The sequence below is a fragment of the Candoia aspera genome, chromosome 14 (assembly GCF_035149785.1).
Source record: "Candoia aspera isolate rCanAsp1 chromosome 14, rCanAsp1.hap2, whole genome shotgun sequence".
In the NCBI taxonomy this organism is placed as follows: Eukaryota; Metazoa; Chordata; class Lepidosauria; order Squamata; family Boidae; genus Candoia; species Candoia aspera.
In genome coordinates, this window is record NC_086166.1 from 905207 (window position 1) to 922663 (window position 17457).

At 53.3% G+C, this 17457-nt stretch overlaps 1 protein-coding gene across 1 annotated transcript in view; it reads left to right on the forward strand.

The window, feature by feature from the left end:
* Window positions 1–16513, forward strand: part of GRIN2A (glutamate ionotropic receptor NMDA type subunit 2A) — a 67905-nt gene extending 51392 nt beyond the window's left edge. Inside the window, exons 4-12 of the mRNA XM_063314939.1 lie at window positions 847–1052; window positions 1577–1745; window positions 1854–2007; window positions 3519–3644; window positions 4714–4943; window positions 5625–5785; window positions 10118–10305; window positions 12770–13008; window positions 14389–16513. Coding sequence (XP_063171009.1) covers window positions 847–1052; window positions 1577–1745; window positions 1854–2007; window positions 3519–3644; window positions 4714–4943; window positions 5625–5785; window positions 10118–10305; window positions 12770–13008; window positions 14389–16164 — 3249 coding nt within the window. The 3' untranslated portion in view covers window positions 16165–16513. The remainder of the gene's footprint in view (window positions 1–846; window positions 1053–1576; window positions 1746–1853; window positions 2008–3518; window positions 3645–4713; window positions 4944–5624; window positions 5786–10117; window positions 10306–12769; window positions 13009–14388) is intronic.
* The last annotated feature ends 944 nt before the right edge of the window (window positions 16514–17457 follow it).

Below are 17457 nucleotides of genomic sequence, written 5' to 3' on the forward strand. Positions count from 1 at the left end.
CTGGAATGCTTTGGCCTCGTCTTGCCTGGAGCCGGAGGGCCAGGTAAGGGTCCGAGGGAGGGAACCAAGGGGAGAAATCCAGATACGTTTTTCTTGGGAAAGGCTAAAAGCATCCGGAGAAGACAGGATGGTGAGGAAGGGACAGGAGAGACATCTTCCAGGTGGACCTCTCGCAAGGTCAGAGCAAATTGGGAGACCTGAACCCAAAGGCCGAAGGGAGAGTTGGCGAAATGCTGGGAAGAACGTTCTGGGGCTTGAGCAGGGGAAGAGTGGAGCCAGTTGCCTCGGAAAGTGGGGGATCCCTCCCTGGCGGATTTGGGCTCTTCCCTTTGGCAGAGATTTTAGGGCCACAACAGGGTGGGCTGGAGGGCCTCTGAGTTCCCTTCCAGCCCCGCGACTCAGAGGTCCTCTGGCTCGAGGGCTCCCCAGTATTGTGGGCTCTCGGGTTGGGGGTCAGCCTGGTGGAGCTGCACTAGCGGAGAAGTGGAAGAAAGAGCTGAGGACGGTATGCTTAGCCTAGAAATTAATTTCTGTGGTTTACACTGAAGTTTGTACGTAAATCTTTTCCGAAGAGATCTTCCCCCATCCCGCACTTCCAAGCATTTTAAAATTTCAATGGCCAAATTTAGGAATAAAAAAGAGTGTCTTTTTAATGTCGCTGTTGTTCAGCCGGTTGAGAGGTGGGCTCTGATTGGTGGTGAATAATCCGGGGAGCTACGTGAAGACCCCGGGACCTTCTGCCCCCCCACCTCCCTGCCCCTGGCTCCGGCTCCTCCCTGCTCCCCTCTCTTTGCGCTCCCCAGAAGTGTGGCTGCTGCTCAGCTGGGCTCCCTGTTGGCTTCTCAGGTGGGCGAGTGGGAGAACCAGACGCTGAGCCACAAGTACTCCGTGTGGCCCCGGTTTAACTCCTTCAATGACAGCGACCCAGACCACAACCACCTCAGCATTGTCACCTTGGAGGAGGCCCCCTTTGTCATTGTGGAGGACATGGACCCTTTGACCGAGACCTGCGTGAAGAACACCGTGCCGTGCCGGAAGTACGTCGTCATTAAGTAAGTCTGCAGGTCTCTTGCCCTCCACAAACCCCGAGTCCCCTCAGTTTCCTGAAGAGCTGTGTCTTCACACTTGAGCCTTCTCCCTTTGCCAGGGGCTTAGAGGTGGAGGTGTCCTGCCCCAGCAGCGGAGGGTCCCTCTCACCCTTATGAGCAGGAGGTGAAGTTTCTCCCAAGCGAGCTTGCCTCCTGATGGCTCTTTGGCACGCCCGTGGGTTCCCTTGGCAGGGGCTGGAAGGGGTTTGCGGGGCCTTCCTCCGGATGCTTTTTCAATTTCCCAGTCTAGCCACGGCCTTGGGATTTTCTGCTGGCCTCCCATCCAGATACTGACTACTTAGGTTTTCAAGATCAGTCCAAGCTGATTAGGGGCTGCCACCCATCTGGGTTTGCAACAAAAGCTGTTAATAGACATGCTTTCTCCCTCCATCCACTTGGCCCTCCTTTAAAGCTAAATGATTAAACGGATGGAATGGAATGGAAGGAAGGAAGGAAGGAAGATTTTTGTGGTTTGTTTGTCTCATCAGCAACATCACCAAAGAAGGAAAGAACATGAAGAAATGTTGCAAAGGGTTCTGCATTGACATCCTGAAGAAGCTCTCAAAGACCATCAAGTTCACTTATGACCTCTATCTTGTGATCAATGGGAAGCACGGGAAAAAAATCAACAACGAGTGGAATGGAATGATTGGGGAAGTAAGTCCTCGCGGCGGACAGGGGTCTCTTGGCTCAGCCAAACTCTCTCTCTGTCTTGGAGCGAGTGGGCTGGACCTTCCCTGTCCCCTCTTTCCTCTTTGCCGACAGGTGGTCAAAAAGCAAGCCGTGATGGCCGTGGGGTCCCTCACCATCAATGGCGAGCGCTCAGAGGTGGTGGACTTTTCGGTGCCGTTTGTGGAAACCGGGATTAGCGTCATGGTCTCCCGGAGCAATGGCACTGTTTCTCCGTCTGCGTTTTTAGGTGAGTTTCCCTCCCTCCCTCCTGCCCACCCTTCTTTCCCTCCCTTGCTCATTCTCCTACCGACGGATTTAATTCTGCTTCCTGCAAAGACTTTCCGTGGACCTTCCACTCGCTTTTGGGAGAGGGAAGGCTGCCCAGTGAACTGAGCAGACCCGTGACACATTCCTGTCAGTTTTTAAGCTGGGTGTTGAAAAGTTGGGAGGGACAGCGGGTTGGCTTGAGATAGCACTGCGGACGAGGGTAAAAATTCGTGAGGGAGCTGAGAAGCGCACTTCTGCGGCATTTCCCACATCTGTCCCAAGATGAATCCTGAATTTTTCTGGAGGAAGGGGGTACATTAGGGGAGATTCACCCATGAGCAGGATGACACTTCTCTGAAGCAGCTGAAAGAGCAGGGTGTGTGTGTGTGTGTTTGCTTTCATGCCTGTGTGCAGCTGAGCAAGCTTCTTCTGGACCGATGTGTTTGTCCCCCTAACGAAGCCGGTCATCCGGTTCACACGTTTCTTGAGAGCCAGGCCTCCGCTCAGCTCCCAGCAGCACTTCTGCTTGTTGTGATCAAAGTCCCCTTCTAACAAACTGGGGTGGGCTGGTTTGGCTGGGCGTGACGGGAGGCAGAGTCCCTCACTTCTAGCAGGTCCCATCAGGCTGGCTCAGCCACCCACCGGCCTCCCTTGCTTTGCTAACAGTGGTCGAGCGTTATGGCCAGCCTTCTGGGGTCAGAGGATCCTGGTGACGCTGGGTTTCAACTCTCTCCAAAGCTGGCTTCAGGATCCGAGGCAGCTCAGGGTTTGCTCGGCTCCCAGGGCGGAGCTCTGCTTTCTGCTGGCCAAGTGAGTTGGCAGGGGCCTCCTCTGAGCTCCACGTGTCCACCTTCTTCCTGCAGGAAGGGTCAAGAAGGAACAGGGCATCCTGTTGAAGGAGACGGGTTGCTTGGTTTTTTCTCTAAGTCAGCCTTGCCCATCCCAAGACTTGGCCTGGGGACCTTGCCTGCCCCTGGCTGAATTTGGACAGAAAACATCAGTTTGGAAGCGTCCCAAGGATGCAGCCCAAGAACCGGATGATCCATGCCCTGCCCAGCGCAATTGCATGCCTCTCTTCTCTTTCTGATCACAGGCACCCAGCTGGACTTCCCTCGTTGTGGGCTCGGATGGTCACAGCTGAGCCCAGCAGCCACCCTTCCCTGAAGTTACTTGGGGGGGATGTTTTCCTTTTCCTACCCCCCTGCTCCAGCTGCAGAGAGCTTCTGTCCCTGGCCTGCTGCTCCGGGCAGCTCTCGAGCTTTCCCCCCCCGTTTGCCACTCTCCAATCTGCATTGCGGCTCGGGAAACGTGGCTGTGTTGTCAGATGAGCAGCTGCAACTGGGGTTGTGCGGAACGATCCCCTCCAGCAAGCCAGCAGAGGGGATGGGCGGCGGGTGGTGGTGGCAGGAGGTGGCAGCTGGCAGCTCAGGGTCTCGTGTCATTCTTCTTGCTGCAGACAGGCTGTTACCCTGGGCGCTTTTCTTCCCACAGAGCCCTTCAGCGCGTCCGTCTGGGTGATGATGTTCGTGATGCTGCTGGTTGTGTCGGCTGTTGCCGTCTTTGTCTTTGAATACTTCAGCCCAGTGGGCTACAACCGCAACTTGGCCCAAGGGAAAGGTAGCGCATCCCCCCCCATAGCTTCTGCTCGGCCGTTGGTGCTGCCCCTTGGCTCCACCCCCCGGCCAGGAAAGCGGCAACGTGGCCCCAGGCCTGCCTTTCTCCCTGGCTTCCCACTCATGGGTGACTCTGGGGCATCAGCCCAGCCTTTTGGAAAGGGCACCTTTGCCCCCAGATGGGGGGGGCTAGGGAAGCTGTGCCTTAAATGGGAGGCCCGGGGCAGAGCCTCCCCAGCATTCCTCACCGTGAGCCGTGCCAGTGCCCAGAAGGTGGCAGGATCCCTGTCTCTGAGCCAGGAAGAAAAGGAGTCACGGTTCCTTGATGGAGCCTCCAGATTCAAGAACAGTCTGGGTGGAATGGGCTTCTAGCCTGGCCCCAGATGGCCTTTTCTTACCTGCTTACTCTTAGAGTAGCTTTTTACAGTGAGTCTGTTCTTGGGCCCCCTCAGTAATTGGGGAGCCATCAGGCTGGCGCTTTGTGGGCACAGGGTTTCATCAGCAGCAAGCTGTGCCCAGCTGGGACATTGGACAGAGGGGCCATTGGCTGTGCTGGCTGGGATTGGGGTCCAGTAGCGGCACAGGGCATCCCCCCCGCCAGATCCCTTGAGTCCACTCATCACAACCACGTGTGGCCTTCTACCGCATAGGCGTGGCTCTGATTTCCCTCAAGGCCACTGAAAATGGAAGGAAGTTTAACCACTTCAAGAGGATTCCTCCCCTGACCCCCGGCCATTATTCTGAAAGTCTCCCAATGGGAACGTTCAACCCCAGGTGAATCCAGTCTTAAAAGGAAGCGCTGTGGTTATTATTACTTACCTTAGGGCTATTGTTATTTTATTACTGTCATTCGGTAGAGATCATCAGCATTCTTAGCAGAAATAGGGGGGTCCTTCCCACTCCATCTGTTAATCCATTGGGCCATCTCAGCTCAATGATGGGCAGAGCTAAATCACTCCAGATGCTAAAGATGCAAAACGAACACAGCAGCCATAATGGTTCGGCAGTTGCGATGCATGTGTGGAATGGATGCCCGAGCTGAAGGGACCCTCTTGCCTCCTTTGTCCCACCAGATGCGCATGGGCCCTCCTTCACCATCGGGAAAGCCGTGTGGCTCCTGTGGGGCCTGGTGTTCAACAACTCTGTGCCGGTGCAGAACCCGAAAGGAACCACCAGCAAAATCATGGTCTCTGTCTGGGCCTTCTTTGCGGTCATCTTCTTGGCCAGCTACACGGCCAACCTGGCTGCCTTCATGATCCAGGAGGAGTTTGTTGACCAAGTCACGGGGCTGAGCGATAAGAAGGTCAGTGGGTCTGGCTTCGATGTTAGTTTCCCATTTTTTCCGAGCCTCCAAGGCCTTCTGCTGCATTCAGGATTAGGACTTTATATGGCAAAACCAGTAGAAAGGCATAGATGTGCACATTCCTCCTAATTCATGCATTTTGCACAGGTTTTTTTGATGCATGAATTATTGCTAGCAGGTCTTTTTCCCCCTGATATGCGCTTTTGCACACATTTCCTTCTCATTAGTGTATTTTTGCATGTGCTTGCCTCTGGGATATGCTTTGTTGTACCTTTTTGTTGCTGCAGCGAACTGCGTTGCAAAGTTCTGGAAGGTTCAAGTGAACTTCCATGATTCCTATATAAGTCTGGGAATGAGCAAGGTTTGGATCAATAAGTTAACTGGATGAATTTCTTCCCTCTCCGTGCTGGGACTTTCAGATGCTTTCTAACACATCTGGAGAACCGGGGTGGGATGGGAAGAGGGACTTAGGGTCTGGCTGCTCAAGGCAGCATCAGTTGAGGTGGCAGCTCAGAGGCAGGCCTGGCAGGAAGGTGGGGTGGCCTTTCCCTGGCTTTTCCAGGTGCCCAGAAAGACCTTCTCGAAGCCTTGGTGATCCTCCGGGCCAGCTGGGGCTGAGAGGTGAACTGCAGATCCTTGGAAGATTTGTAAGCTGCCGTGCCTCTCTCTTCCCTTCCCCAGTTCCAGCAGCCATACGCCTACTCCCCTCCTTTTCGGTTTGGGACCGTCCCAAATGGGAGCACTGAGAGAAACATCCGGAACAACTACAAAGAAATGCATGCCTACATGGTGAAGTACAACCAGAAGGGAGTGGAAGACGCCTTGGTCAGCTTGAAAACTGGGTACGTGAGACAGTGGCTTTAGCAGAAGATGTCGCTTGGCCGTGCCAAATACCCAGGGGGGTAGAAAGCGGATGGATACTTGGTTTGTTCGGTTCCACGCAGCCGCTCTTTCGTGTCTGCCTTTCTTAAGAGCAGCGGACCAGGGTGCTGGAAAACGCGTGACGGGCCCCTGACTCGAGTGTGAGGAGGGGGGGGGGCTCCAGGGCCACCTCTTTGCAACCTCTGCGGGGAAGGAGGGAAAGGGTGCCTGTGTCATGTCTTGGGCCTCCAGCTCGCTTCTCGTGGCAATGCTGGTGGAGACGCCCGCCTTACATGCGCGCAGAGTGAGGCACGTGCGAACCAGCTTCCGACTTTGGCCATTCTGGAAGGTGGTTTTCATGAAGTGACCTCTCGCCCTGCCCCAGAGGGGGTGGGCTGAGAACCAGGAGGTGACAATGGCAGGGAGGCAGCTTTTGGAGGATGGACCGCTGGGCCTCTGCTGGACAAATCGAGGCAGAAGCCGTGGGGCTTCTCTTGGCGGTCCCATGGCAGGGCCCGTGGAGGCACCCCCGTTCTTTCCAGAGGTTCTCGGAATCTCACGGTTTGGGTGGATGGGGGAAGATTTCTAATCTCCTTTGAGCACTGGGGGTCAGGAGCTTGGGGACAGGGGCCTCCTAGAACAACCGGAGTAAACAGCTTTACTATTTATTTGATTTATTTGATTTCTGTAGCCCACCTAATACAGCTTCCCCCACCTCTGGAGTTGCTGAGCCCTCCCGGAGGGGGCCTCCTGCTGTCAGCTGTCTCTCGGCTGGGACGGGGACTAATGGCTGAGCCTCAGCGGGCCCCAGATGCTGCCCTCCCTCCCTCCCTCCCTCCCTCCTTCTCCTGGAAGAGAGAGAAAGAGCTGGGTGGGGGTGGGGTGGAGGGTGTGTGGACAGGCCCTTTCCCCTTCTTCTGTGGTATCCAACAGCTCAACAGGATTGTTGGGGATCATACGAGGTGGCACCAAGTCTGCCAGGGGGGTAGGGCCCCTCGAAGAACCTCCGCCTGAGCCCGCTGCCTTCCCAGCACCCAAGCGGGCATGGTCTTGGCAGCCCTGGCCGTCCGTTGCCCAGGACACCCCCCTCCTGCTCCCCTTCTCTTTCCCGATTGGTTCGCGCTGGAGGTCCCCAGGGCTCTGCACCACCTCTGCCGATGGACGCTGCCTGCGGCAGATGGTGCAAATGGCCTGTCATGTCCCAGGATTTCGTGATCGATAGGCGACACGGATGACGGCAGGCTCCAGAGCATTTGGGCTCTGCTCCCGAGGAACTTTGGGGAGGGGGAGAGGGGGCTGTGCCAACGCGCGGGCACAGAAGCCCTGCATTCCGAACAACATCTGCATTATCCTTTAAGCCAAGAAACATCAAGTTCTGCCGGTGGAATAAACGGAACAAACAGCAGCAGGCATGAGCAGAACGGCACAGGAAGGCCTCCTTAATCACGGTCTCCCAACCGGAACGGTTTATTTTTAAAAAGCGTCTGTGCTCCCCCTGCACCTGCTGGGCCCCGGGCAGGGCCTGCGCTAGAGTTCCAGCCCGGCACAGTTCTCGAGGGGGCCGGGTGGAGAGAGGGGGAACAGGAGGCGGTTGCCGGGCTCCCACCGCATCTCCTTCCTTTCAGAGAGGGCCCCCAACGGCCCCCCCGGCCCCCAGTTCCCCGGGGAGGGGCAGTCTGCCCGGTGGGCTGGTTTTCTTGCCCAGAGTCCCTGGAAGGCTGCCGTGAAGACACGGGGGATGGTGTGGGGGGAGAAATCTTCCCTTCCCTGGCACTGCCTGCCCACTCAAGTGCCTTTGCTGGCAGCCGGGAATTGCGGGGGGTGGGGGGCGGGTGGCGGCAAAGGGCCTTGTTCCAGCTGCGCTGTTTCAAAGAGGACCAGGGCTGTCTCTGGCAGGCCTGGCGGGGGCAATGGCAGGACCCCCCAGAAGCATGCCGGGTTGGTGGGGTCTGGTGACTCAGCTGGGCATCACCTTCGAATCTGCCTGTGGCGGGGTGTCCTTCGTGTTGGTGGTGGGATGTGATGCGTTCCTGGCTGGGAAAATGACATTTTGGTTGGGGAGTGCCCAAGATGTCTTCCTGGCCCGGCCATCGTTCCAGCTTCTTCATCAGAGGGTGGGGGCAGCCATTTTCAACTGGGAACTTTAACTGGGGGGGGGGTACTCCTGTTTCGAATGCGGCCCTTCAGCAAAAGAGGAATCACAATCCCACCCCTTAGAGCAGTGTTTCTCAACCTCAGTGACTTTCAGATGTGTGGACTTCATCTCCCAGAATTCCCCAGCCAGCATGCTGGCTGGGGGATTCTGGGAGTTGAATTCTATACATCTTAAAGTTCCTAAAGTTGAGAAACACTGCTTTAGAGAGCCTTTTCCTTGTCTGAGACCACCATTCTGAGCTGGCACGACACAAGGGCAGGGCAGAAGACAAGAGCTCTGTTGTTGGGTTGCTCCCCACCTTGGCACTTGAGAATAGACTGCCTCTAGTCCTGGAGGTTTCATTTAGGTGGCATAATTCCTCCAGCTTAGATACCTGATGATTCCCGAGTTCAGCCAGTTAATAGCGTCGTTCCTTTGCTCAAAATGTGCTGCGCATCAGTGCCGCATTATCCCGGATTCAGCCGAGGGTGGGGCCCATCATCTTCTCGCTCTTTTCTGGGGCTTGTGAGGGGAAAGCCTGTGCCTGTTTTCCCCCCTCCCCTTAATGGAAATCCACGTTTGTGTTTTATTCACTGTCAAGTGTCGTTAAGGACGTTATGACTGTTCTATGGCTGAATAATGAAGCTCTGCGCAACTGACAGGGCGCCGTCTATTCTGAGTTATGGATGCAGTAGCTAAGAAATAGTGTCTGTGCAAATTGGGGGCGGAAGCGTTCCTTCCTGCTGCTGCCCCCCGCCCAAGCAGCCCCCGGGGTTCTGGCCTATTGGGAGGTTGTCCCTCTGGGGAAGGCTGGCAGAAAATAGCCTTTTATTTTATGCTACAGGACATCTAGAAGGCATGGTTTAGTAATTATTCATAGAAGTAATTGTAAATCACGTTTGGCCCACCCAGAGCCCACAGTGAGGCACACAGAGAAGGAAAAAAAAAGTAATAAAATCACAGCAGAGCAGTGACAAAGGCCAGCGTTGTTTTAAACAAAGGAGTACGTGACTCAAATCTAGCAAAGGTCTGATAAAGCAATAGCGATGTATTTATTAACAGAACTCTTCAACCCCCAGCACATGACTCGGGTTGTGTGCAACCTAGATTTGAAAGCAATTCCGCGTAATAGATCTCCCCCCCAACCCCCAGCAACCCCATAACAGAATATACGCAGGATGGCAATCAATCGAAATCAATACCACACAGTACTATCTTTATTGCATTGCCTGAACCCCAAAGGGAGTCCACGGACTTTCTGTTCAGAAGTCGGTCCAGACTGGATGCAGTCAGAGCAAGCCCTGTTCCACACCTCCAGCCACTTTTGCAGCAGGATGTGCCGCAAGGCTTGGATGAAAAAAGCAGATGATAAAATACAGGCTGTTCTCGTTTAGGAATCACAGTGGGGACCGGCAACTCAGTCATTAAGCGAGCGGTCGTGAAGTGAAACTGCGACGGTGCTTACGATCTTCCTTCAGCCTTTCTTTGCTTTGCAGACCTGTGAAGGTCATAAATGCGAGGACTGGTAGTGAAATGGCTCTTTAATCCCTGTCGCCACTGCAAACGGTCGCTGTATGAGGCAGTTGCTAAGTGAGGACTACCTGTAGCGTGATGACCCCCATGGAAGGAGCAAAATACGCCAACCTGGATTGGCCTGTGCTCTGATCCAGCAGAGAACCCTGTGATTTAATGCCAAACATAGCTGGAGATGCTGTTTAGATCAGGATCCGGGGGGTGAAAACACGGTGGCCATTTGTCACCTGTGGTAACTAGGAAAATTATTTCAATACCATTTACTTCATTACGTTAGACAGAATGAGTCCAGATCGATAGATCAGGCATAAGAAGAGCCCTCGCTGGGGAAGATAGATTGCTGAAAGATTCTTCAGGCAATATTTATAGATCGCCAAAGCAGCGTGTTCTCGGGACGTTGCATCCTGGTGCTTCCCAAGGACCCCACCTTGATTTCTGTTGCAGCACAACCAGCTTTGCCCCCAAAAGAAGCAAAGCCCCCGTGCTGGGGGGAGAGCAATGCACAGAAGTCACTTAGCAGTTTGCCCTTCGACTGGGTGGGGGGCGCATCAGAACCCACCCGGGATTGTGTCCCTGCCATTTTAAAAACGGTCTGTGCCCCCTTCTTTCCGCCCAGTGGGTGAACCTCCCTTTCTTTGTGTTCCAGGAAGCTGGACGCTTTCATATACGACGCTGCGGTGCTGAACTACAAGGCCGGGCGGGACGAAGGCTGCAAACTGGTGACCATCGGCAGTGGCTACATCTTTGCCACCACGGGCTACGGCATCGCTCTGCAGAAGGGGTCGCCCTGGAAGAGGGCCATTGATCTGGCACTGCTGCAGTTCGTAGGGGATGGTGAGTAGCAGGATAGCCTTCCCTGCTGGTGGCTCCTCAAGGAGGCACCTTCTTTGGAGCCAGGAGGAGAAGGAAGGACTTCCGTGCCCGGTGCCAAGTTCAGCCTTGGCATTTGCTGGTCCCATGAGGTGGCCATGGTTAAGATGGCTGGAAAGAACTGGGTGAAATGAGAGGGCCCCAGCCCAGGGGGCTGCTTACTCCCTCAAGCCTTCCAGGTGGACCAGCTCCTGAGCAGTAAGGGAGAATGAAGAAGAGACATGGCCTTCCTCCCCCTGCTTGGGAGCCTCTGTGATATTGGTGGAGGACCAAATGTGAAATCCAGCTGGGGGGCTTCTTAGGATTTGGGTTCTCCTGGTAGGGGGCAGCTTCCAGCCCCAAATGACCTTCAGGAAAACTATCTAGGATAGCGAGATCTGAATCCTGCTGAGGGGGTGGGGAGATTGCCCACTGCAAGGGCATAGGCCAGTGTTTCTCAACCTTGGCCACTTTAAGATGGGTGGACTTCAACTCCCAGAATTCCTCTGGGAGTTGAAGTCCACCCATCTTAAAGTGGCCAAGGTTGAGAAACACTGGCCTAGAGGGTGCAATGCAGTCTCTAATCAGCCCATCTTTGCTGTGAGGATGATTGCAATCCAAGTTTGAGGGCAGGACCAGTTCCAGTCCTTTGTGATCCTTGAACCAAGGTTGATTCCTGCACAGGTGAAGGTCAAGAGCAGGGCATTGGCTTTCCTCGGCCTTCTTCCAGATGGGACTTGTTGACTCCCCAACCTTGAGATTCTCTAGGCTCTCATTCAAGCACTAAACAGCCCACGTCGAACTTTTGAGATCAGCCAAGATTGGCTAGGTCCATCTTAACAACTACCGTCAAAGACATGAATAGGGGGCATTACGGATTCTGAAAAGTTTTCATCACGGCTACCCATCTTTGGTTTTATGGAGACTTTCTTCAACTCCATTCCGATGTGGTGGATCCAGCTCACTCTGTGGTGAGGATGCACTATTGGTCACTGTAACTCTGACATAGCTGATCTTGATTTTCTCTGCTGGGTTTCGTTTAAGGATATGACGCAATCTATGACGGAAAGCTGCGTGCTTGGAGAACTGAGCCTGAAAATCTATACAAGCCCAACCATCCCGGCTGCCCTCTAGTTTCACCCCTGTTCTCCCACACACAACAGCCCCATTTAGTTTCCAAGTGTGGACAAGATCAGGAAGGGGCTGATCACCATTGAGGCTCTGGAAATGTTCAATTGTTCTGGAGGGAAAGAAAACTGGAACCACCCAATAAAAGCCTTCTTTTGAGAGGTCTCCCAAGCCAAGGCAAAGAAAAGCAGCAGGATTTTTAATTTAATTTAGTTTTGCTGTCTGTCCAGATGCTTTTTCTTAATTTGACCCTGCCCCTCTGGGGAGGCACTCTGGCACTCACCAACCATGGCAGCAGGATTTGGGGGTGCTGATCCCCTGCATTTTGCAGGCTTTACTTTCCTCTCCTGCCATCTGAAGATACTTGCTGCTTGTCCAGGCATTTAATAACCTTTTGCTACTCTATTCGCATTAGCCTTGTTGCAAAGAGAGAGAATTCATCTGGCCTCAGCCGTTTTATATAGGTCCTTTTTCCCAGTTGAGAAATGACAACAAAACCACCGGCTTTCTTTGCTTAAAAAAAAGGCAAAAAAGAAGAGAATAACAGTTTCAGGGTCTGCACGTGTTTTTTTACTACACCATAATTGCATACACTCTAGTATTCCAGGTTGGTTGGGAGAAACTCTTTGTCTTCTCTCCTTTAAAAAAAAAGTCCGCAACAGGAGGGGAGAGAGGGATTGTGACAGGATCTCCATAAGTTATTGCAACTAAGCTGCATTCGTGGGGGTGTGGAATGCCCTGAGCCGAGCTGGAAAACCGGTTGCACGCAGACAAGCGAGCTGCAGCAGAGTTAATGCAACCTGCATGTGATGCTCAGCTGTTATTCAGATCACACTGTGGGCTGAGTTAAGTCAGCTGTGGGTAATAATATGTGGACCAAACAGTTCTGTGGAATGTGGGGTGGGGGGAGCGGAATTATTATTTGCCCCTGTGCTTTAAGATGCTTTAATCTACTCCTGATCATAACACTCTTTAGGAGCTGTTGAATTGTATTTATTTTAGTATTTGGGATTTTATTCTTTTGTCTCACCCTGGCTTTCTCACCCAGCTTGGGAGAGCAAAGGTCCATTCGCACAATTAACCCCAAGAGGAGATGAAAGAATAACGAAAAAGGATCCTCAGCTGGCCGCAGATGAGGAGGGGGTCTCTTTTTGCTGTGCCACAACGAACCCGGCTGTTTCTCTGGGGACATTTTAGCTCCACCGTTCTTTGAAGCACAACTTCCCATGCCAGGCATGTGGCACAGAGGGTGGCTTTTGCCCCCGACATCATCTCGCTTTTGATGCCTGGCTCTCTGACCTTCCTGGGCATTTCTTTCTAGGGGAAATGGAAGAGCTGGAGACCCTGTGGCTGACGGGCATTTGCCACAATGAGAAGAACGAGGTCATGAGTAGCCAGCTGGACATTGACAACATGGCCGGCGTGTTCTACATGCTGGCTGCTGCCATGGCGCTCAGCCTGATCACCTTTGTGTGGGAACACCTGTTTTACTGGAAACTCCGATTCTGCTTCACCGGGATGTGCTCGGATCGGCCAGGGCTGCTGTTTTCCATCAGCAGGGTCAGTATCGCTCAGAATGTTAATTATACCCGTTAATGGTCAGGGTGCAAAGAACGATGGGGCTGCTTCCCAGGGCCTTAGCAGGCAGTCTGTGGGCCTTTGTTTGCAAATGCAGCACGGAGCAGCACAGAAGGGTTGGTTAAGGCGTCTCTGCTCCAGATGATGATGAGGATGAGGATGATACCTTACATGCCACCGGACTCCCAGTCACTCTGGGTGGCTGTTGACGGATGTGGAGCAAGGAAATTGAGGAAGCTCATCCCTACCAGGTACAAGAGATTCTTGTAAATAGACAAATCAGCAAAACAGGAGCCCCAAAAATTGAAAAAGACCAGTCCAGGAGGTGTCTCAACTGTTGGAGGGTGAGGAGGGGAGGGAAAAGGTTACAGAATCTTATTCAACCTCACTCCCCAGCCCATATTCTACTCCAGAGTCCAGAGCAGCCAGTTTGTCTTGAATTTTCATGTATTCTGTAGGAGAGCATCTTGGGCACATCTTCCCAATTAATTACACTGCTTCAGTAAGTGTAATTAGCATTCTAAATGAAGTTACTTGTCCATGAGGATTCAAACCAGTTGGGTATTTAAAAAAAAAAGTCACCGGTGGATTTTTATTTCCAGATAGGTTTGTTTAAATGCAGGTTGTAAATTGGCTTAAAGTTTGCAGTGGTGGTTGGGCTGGCATGCTTTAATTAGTTAATTGACTCTGCAGTTCTGTTCTTGTCAAAATTATACAGAAATAATTGGATGGAACTACTGAGCTATAGACCTAATTATCTGAGAACAAGGAAGGAAGGCTTCAGGAATTGTATCACTCAAAGAGAACACCCCTTTTCCGATGGTTTGAAGAATTTCTTAGGATGCAGCCGGCACGTGCCTGGCGAATGGGTTTCTGGATTCATCCCACCTGCTCAGTCTGGCTCCGTGTTGAGAGTGGTGGCCAAACTCACAAGCCACCAAAAAACCACGGTGGGTGGTTTGTTAGGAGCAGCAGTTGTAGGTATGTAGTTAGTTAGTTCTGAGTACAGGTGTTACTAATCAGAAGTCCTTGAAGATGGACTGTCTGGAGTAGCAGATCTGTCTTTCCATCTTTCCTTTTTGACTCCAATGCTACTTGACTTCGCTACTCCCTTGGTTTCATTCACAAGGTGGTCATTGCGAAGAGTCAGCTTATTCTAAGTTGAGCCCTCCCCATAATAAAAAATCTCTACCCAGCTTGCAGGAATAGTTTTTCCCCCATGTGGTTTGAAAATCCAGGCTGTGCATTAAATTGACACGGTGCTCCCATTAATGCCATGTATGAAGTGGTTGCCCCTACGGTAATTCCTCCAAAGAACTGGAGACTTGACCCAGGGTCTGATCTCTGTTGCTTCCACCGCAGGGTATTTACAGTTGCATTCACGGAGTCCACATTGAGGAGAAGACAAGGTCTCCCCACTTCACTCTGACAAGTTCTCAGAGCAACATGTTGAAGCTCTTGCAGACGGCCAAGAACATGACCAATGCGAACCCCGGGCGGATCAGTTCCCCGCAAAGGGCAGCCGAGTTCATCCGCCGGGGATCTTTGATGATGGACCTGATGATGGACAAGGGGAGCTTCATCTTCTCGGACAACAACCGCCCTCTGACCCCCAAGGAGAACGTCTTCGCTGACAACACGAGCGAGCTGCAGGCCTTCGCTGGAAACCGCCACCCGGACAACCTCAACAACTACGTCTTCCAAGGACCGCACCCGCTCACGCTCCACGAGTCCAACCCGAACACGGTGGAGGTGGCTGTGGCAGCAGGGGCCAAGGAGAACTCCCGCCCAAGGCAGCTGTGGAGGAAGTCGCTTGAATCGCTGCGCCAAGAGTCCTTCCGGCAGAGCCACAGCTCTCAGAGGGACAATGGCACGGGGGGCAGTCGGCGGCACTCCTTGAAGGGCCCCAGGTACCTCCCCGAAGACGCTCGCTCCGACGTCTCCAATTCCCCCAGCAGAGCCACTGGCCACGCAGAGGAGGAAGGTGACAGCAAAGCCCTCAAGTCCAAGGACAACGTGAAGAAGAGGCCTGGGTCAAAGTACCCCAAGGACTGCAGCGAGGTGGAGCTGACCTATCTGAAGAGCAAACAGGCTCCGCCCCGGGACAAAATTCACATCATGGAGGCGGACCAACAGCACAGCCTTCACCAAGAGGCTCCCCCTGAATATGTGGAGAACATCATCCTTCCCGAGCCGGCCGAGTTTCCCGACCTCTATCCGGATCACGAGGACAGCTACCTGGGGCCGGAGCAAAGCAACCCGATTCCCTTGCCGAAGAAGGAAGGTCTTCCAAGCAACGACCAGTACAAGCTCTACCCAAAGCGCCATGGTCCGAAAGACAAGAACGTGGCCTACGGAGAGGCCAACGACCGATACCGGCAGAAGGCCACCCACTGCCGTAGCTGCCTGACCAGCCTGCCCGGTTACGCGGGGCACTACTTGAGCCGGTCGCCCTACCGATGCGGGGCCTGTGTGCGAATGGGCAGCCTCTACGACATCGAGGAGGGGCAGATGCTGCAGAGCCCCGCCGGCTCCTGGCCACGGGAGGAAACGTGCCAGCAGGACTGGGCCGGGGGGGACCAAACTCAGCCGCCCCGGAAGAGCATGCTGCTGATGACCCGGCAGCATTCTTTCGACAACATCTTCGGCAGGCACCGGGAAGGCACCGGGGGGCGGCCGGCGCGCAGCATCAGCCTGAAGGAAAAGGAGAGACTGCTGGAAGGGGGTCCTTACGCCACTCTGTTCCGGGCCCCCGAGAGCAAACACTCAGGCGGCAAGCTCCCGCTGTTCACCCGCACCTTGGACGACAGCAAGAGGATCAAGTCCCTGTACCTTGAGTGCTCGGCCGAGAACCCTTTTCTGCATCCTTATTGTGACGACCGGCACTTGGTCCGGGCGCCGAGCCCCACCGGCCCACACAGACAGTCGGTCTACGACAGCTTTTCCAGGTCGTCGATAAAATCGATGGCCTCGTGCTGTTCCAGAGACGGCCGGGTCTACAACGACGTGTGCGTTTCGGAGCACGGGATGCCTTATATTGCCCATCAGAACAGCGTGGGCTCGGCTCCGAGAGGGTTAAATTCCTCCAGCAATAGACGCGTGTACAAGAAGATGCCCAGCCTGGAGTCGGACGTGTAGCGTTTCCACTCGCACGTTGATCTCTAGGGGAACATAGTTGCCAGCATCTCAGAGGCCAGAGAGGACGTTCCTTAGCAGAGCGTTGGAGAAGGGGGAATGCCCAGTTGCCTTCCGTAGATCCTGTTCCCAGGGGCTTAGTTCCACCAGAAAGAGGTGGCCTTGGGAAGGGACAGCCCACCCACAAAGGCCTGCTGTGCTGACTGTGCGACCCACAGTTCTGTCTTCCCCGTGAGCCCCCTGTGAATTGAAGTTTGGCAAAAAATCCCTTGCTTCCCCAGTAGCATTCTAATTCTTGATCCAAAGGAATAGCCATGCAAACGAAGGTCAATCTGTAGAGCAGATTTGCCCCCCAGTGATGGTTTACAGCAGGACACAAGTGGCCACCATTGATGGTCACCGTGTTTGGTAAAGCCATGACACGTGTTGGCAACTATGTTATTTTTATATCAGGATGGTTATTTTGCCCTGTCTGTTGGACTCTGTCCTTCTAGCACTTTCACCCCATGTAATTCTGTCCCCCCAAATTTTATTTTTTAATAGAGAATAAGCAATATGGTATGCATGTACTTTGACACAGAACAAAAACTGAACAAAACAAAAAGCAAGTTAAGAATGCGTTTGCACACTTACAGTGGTAACACTCGTCAAAGAGATTAGAAAGATAGTCTTTTTTAAACAAAACAAACTATATATCGCTATATAGCTCTATGATTTAACCTCATATTTATTTTTAAACGCAGTCAAAAGAAAGCAAAAAAAAAAAAAAAGAAAAAAGAAAAAAAAAGAAAATCCTCAGGGCCCATGAATGGAAACAATATTGTCTTCATCTTTACCTGTCTTGCAGAGACCGAGCTGCAATTCACCGTGGACCCCTTGTCTCTCTGCCAGGTCTCCTGGCAAGCCATGGAACTGGTGTAATTGCTAAGGCAGGTCACCTGCTCCTCAGAGAGCAGCCCCACGTGGGGCCTTCAGCCTGGAGGGGGGGACTTTTCTCAGGAAAAGGGGGTCATTGACTCTTTCCTGCACCCATCTAAGACAGCGGAGAGACCCTGCTAGGCTGGCACAGTGGGTGGCCGGCTGACCTGGGTGGTTTTGGACCAGCTGCCAATCTGAAGAAGGCACCGAGTCAAAGCATCCAGAAGCCCAGATAATACCCAGATACCAACCAACCTCAGATGCTGGAGGGTCTTTGCTCCCTAAACGACCCTGCGGAGATAATCTCTGTGGGGGGTCTGGAAGGCTGGGATTGACCTTCATGATGATTCCAAAGTAGAGCCAATTGGGTACACCCCA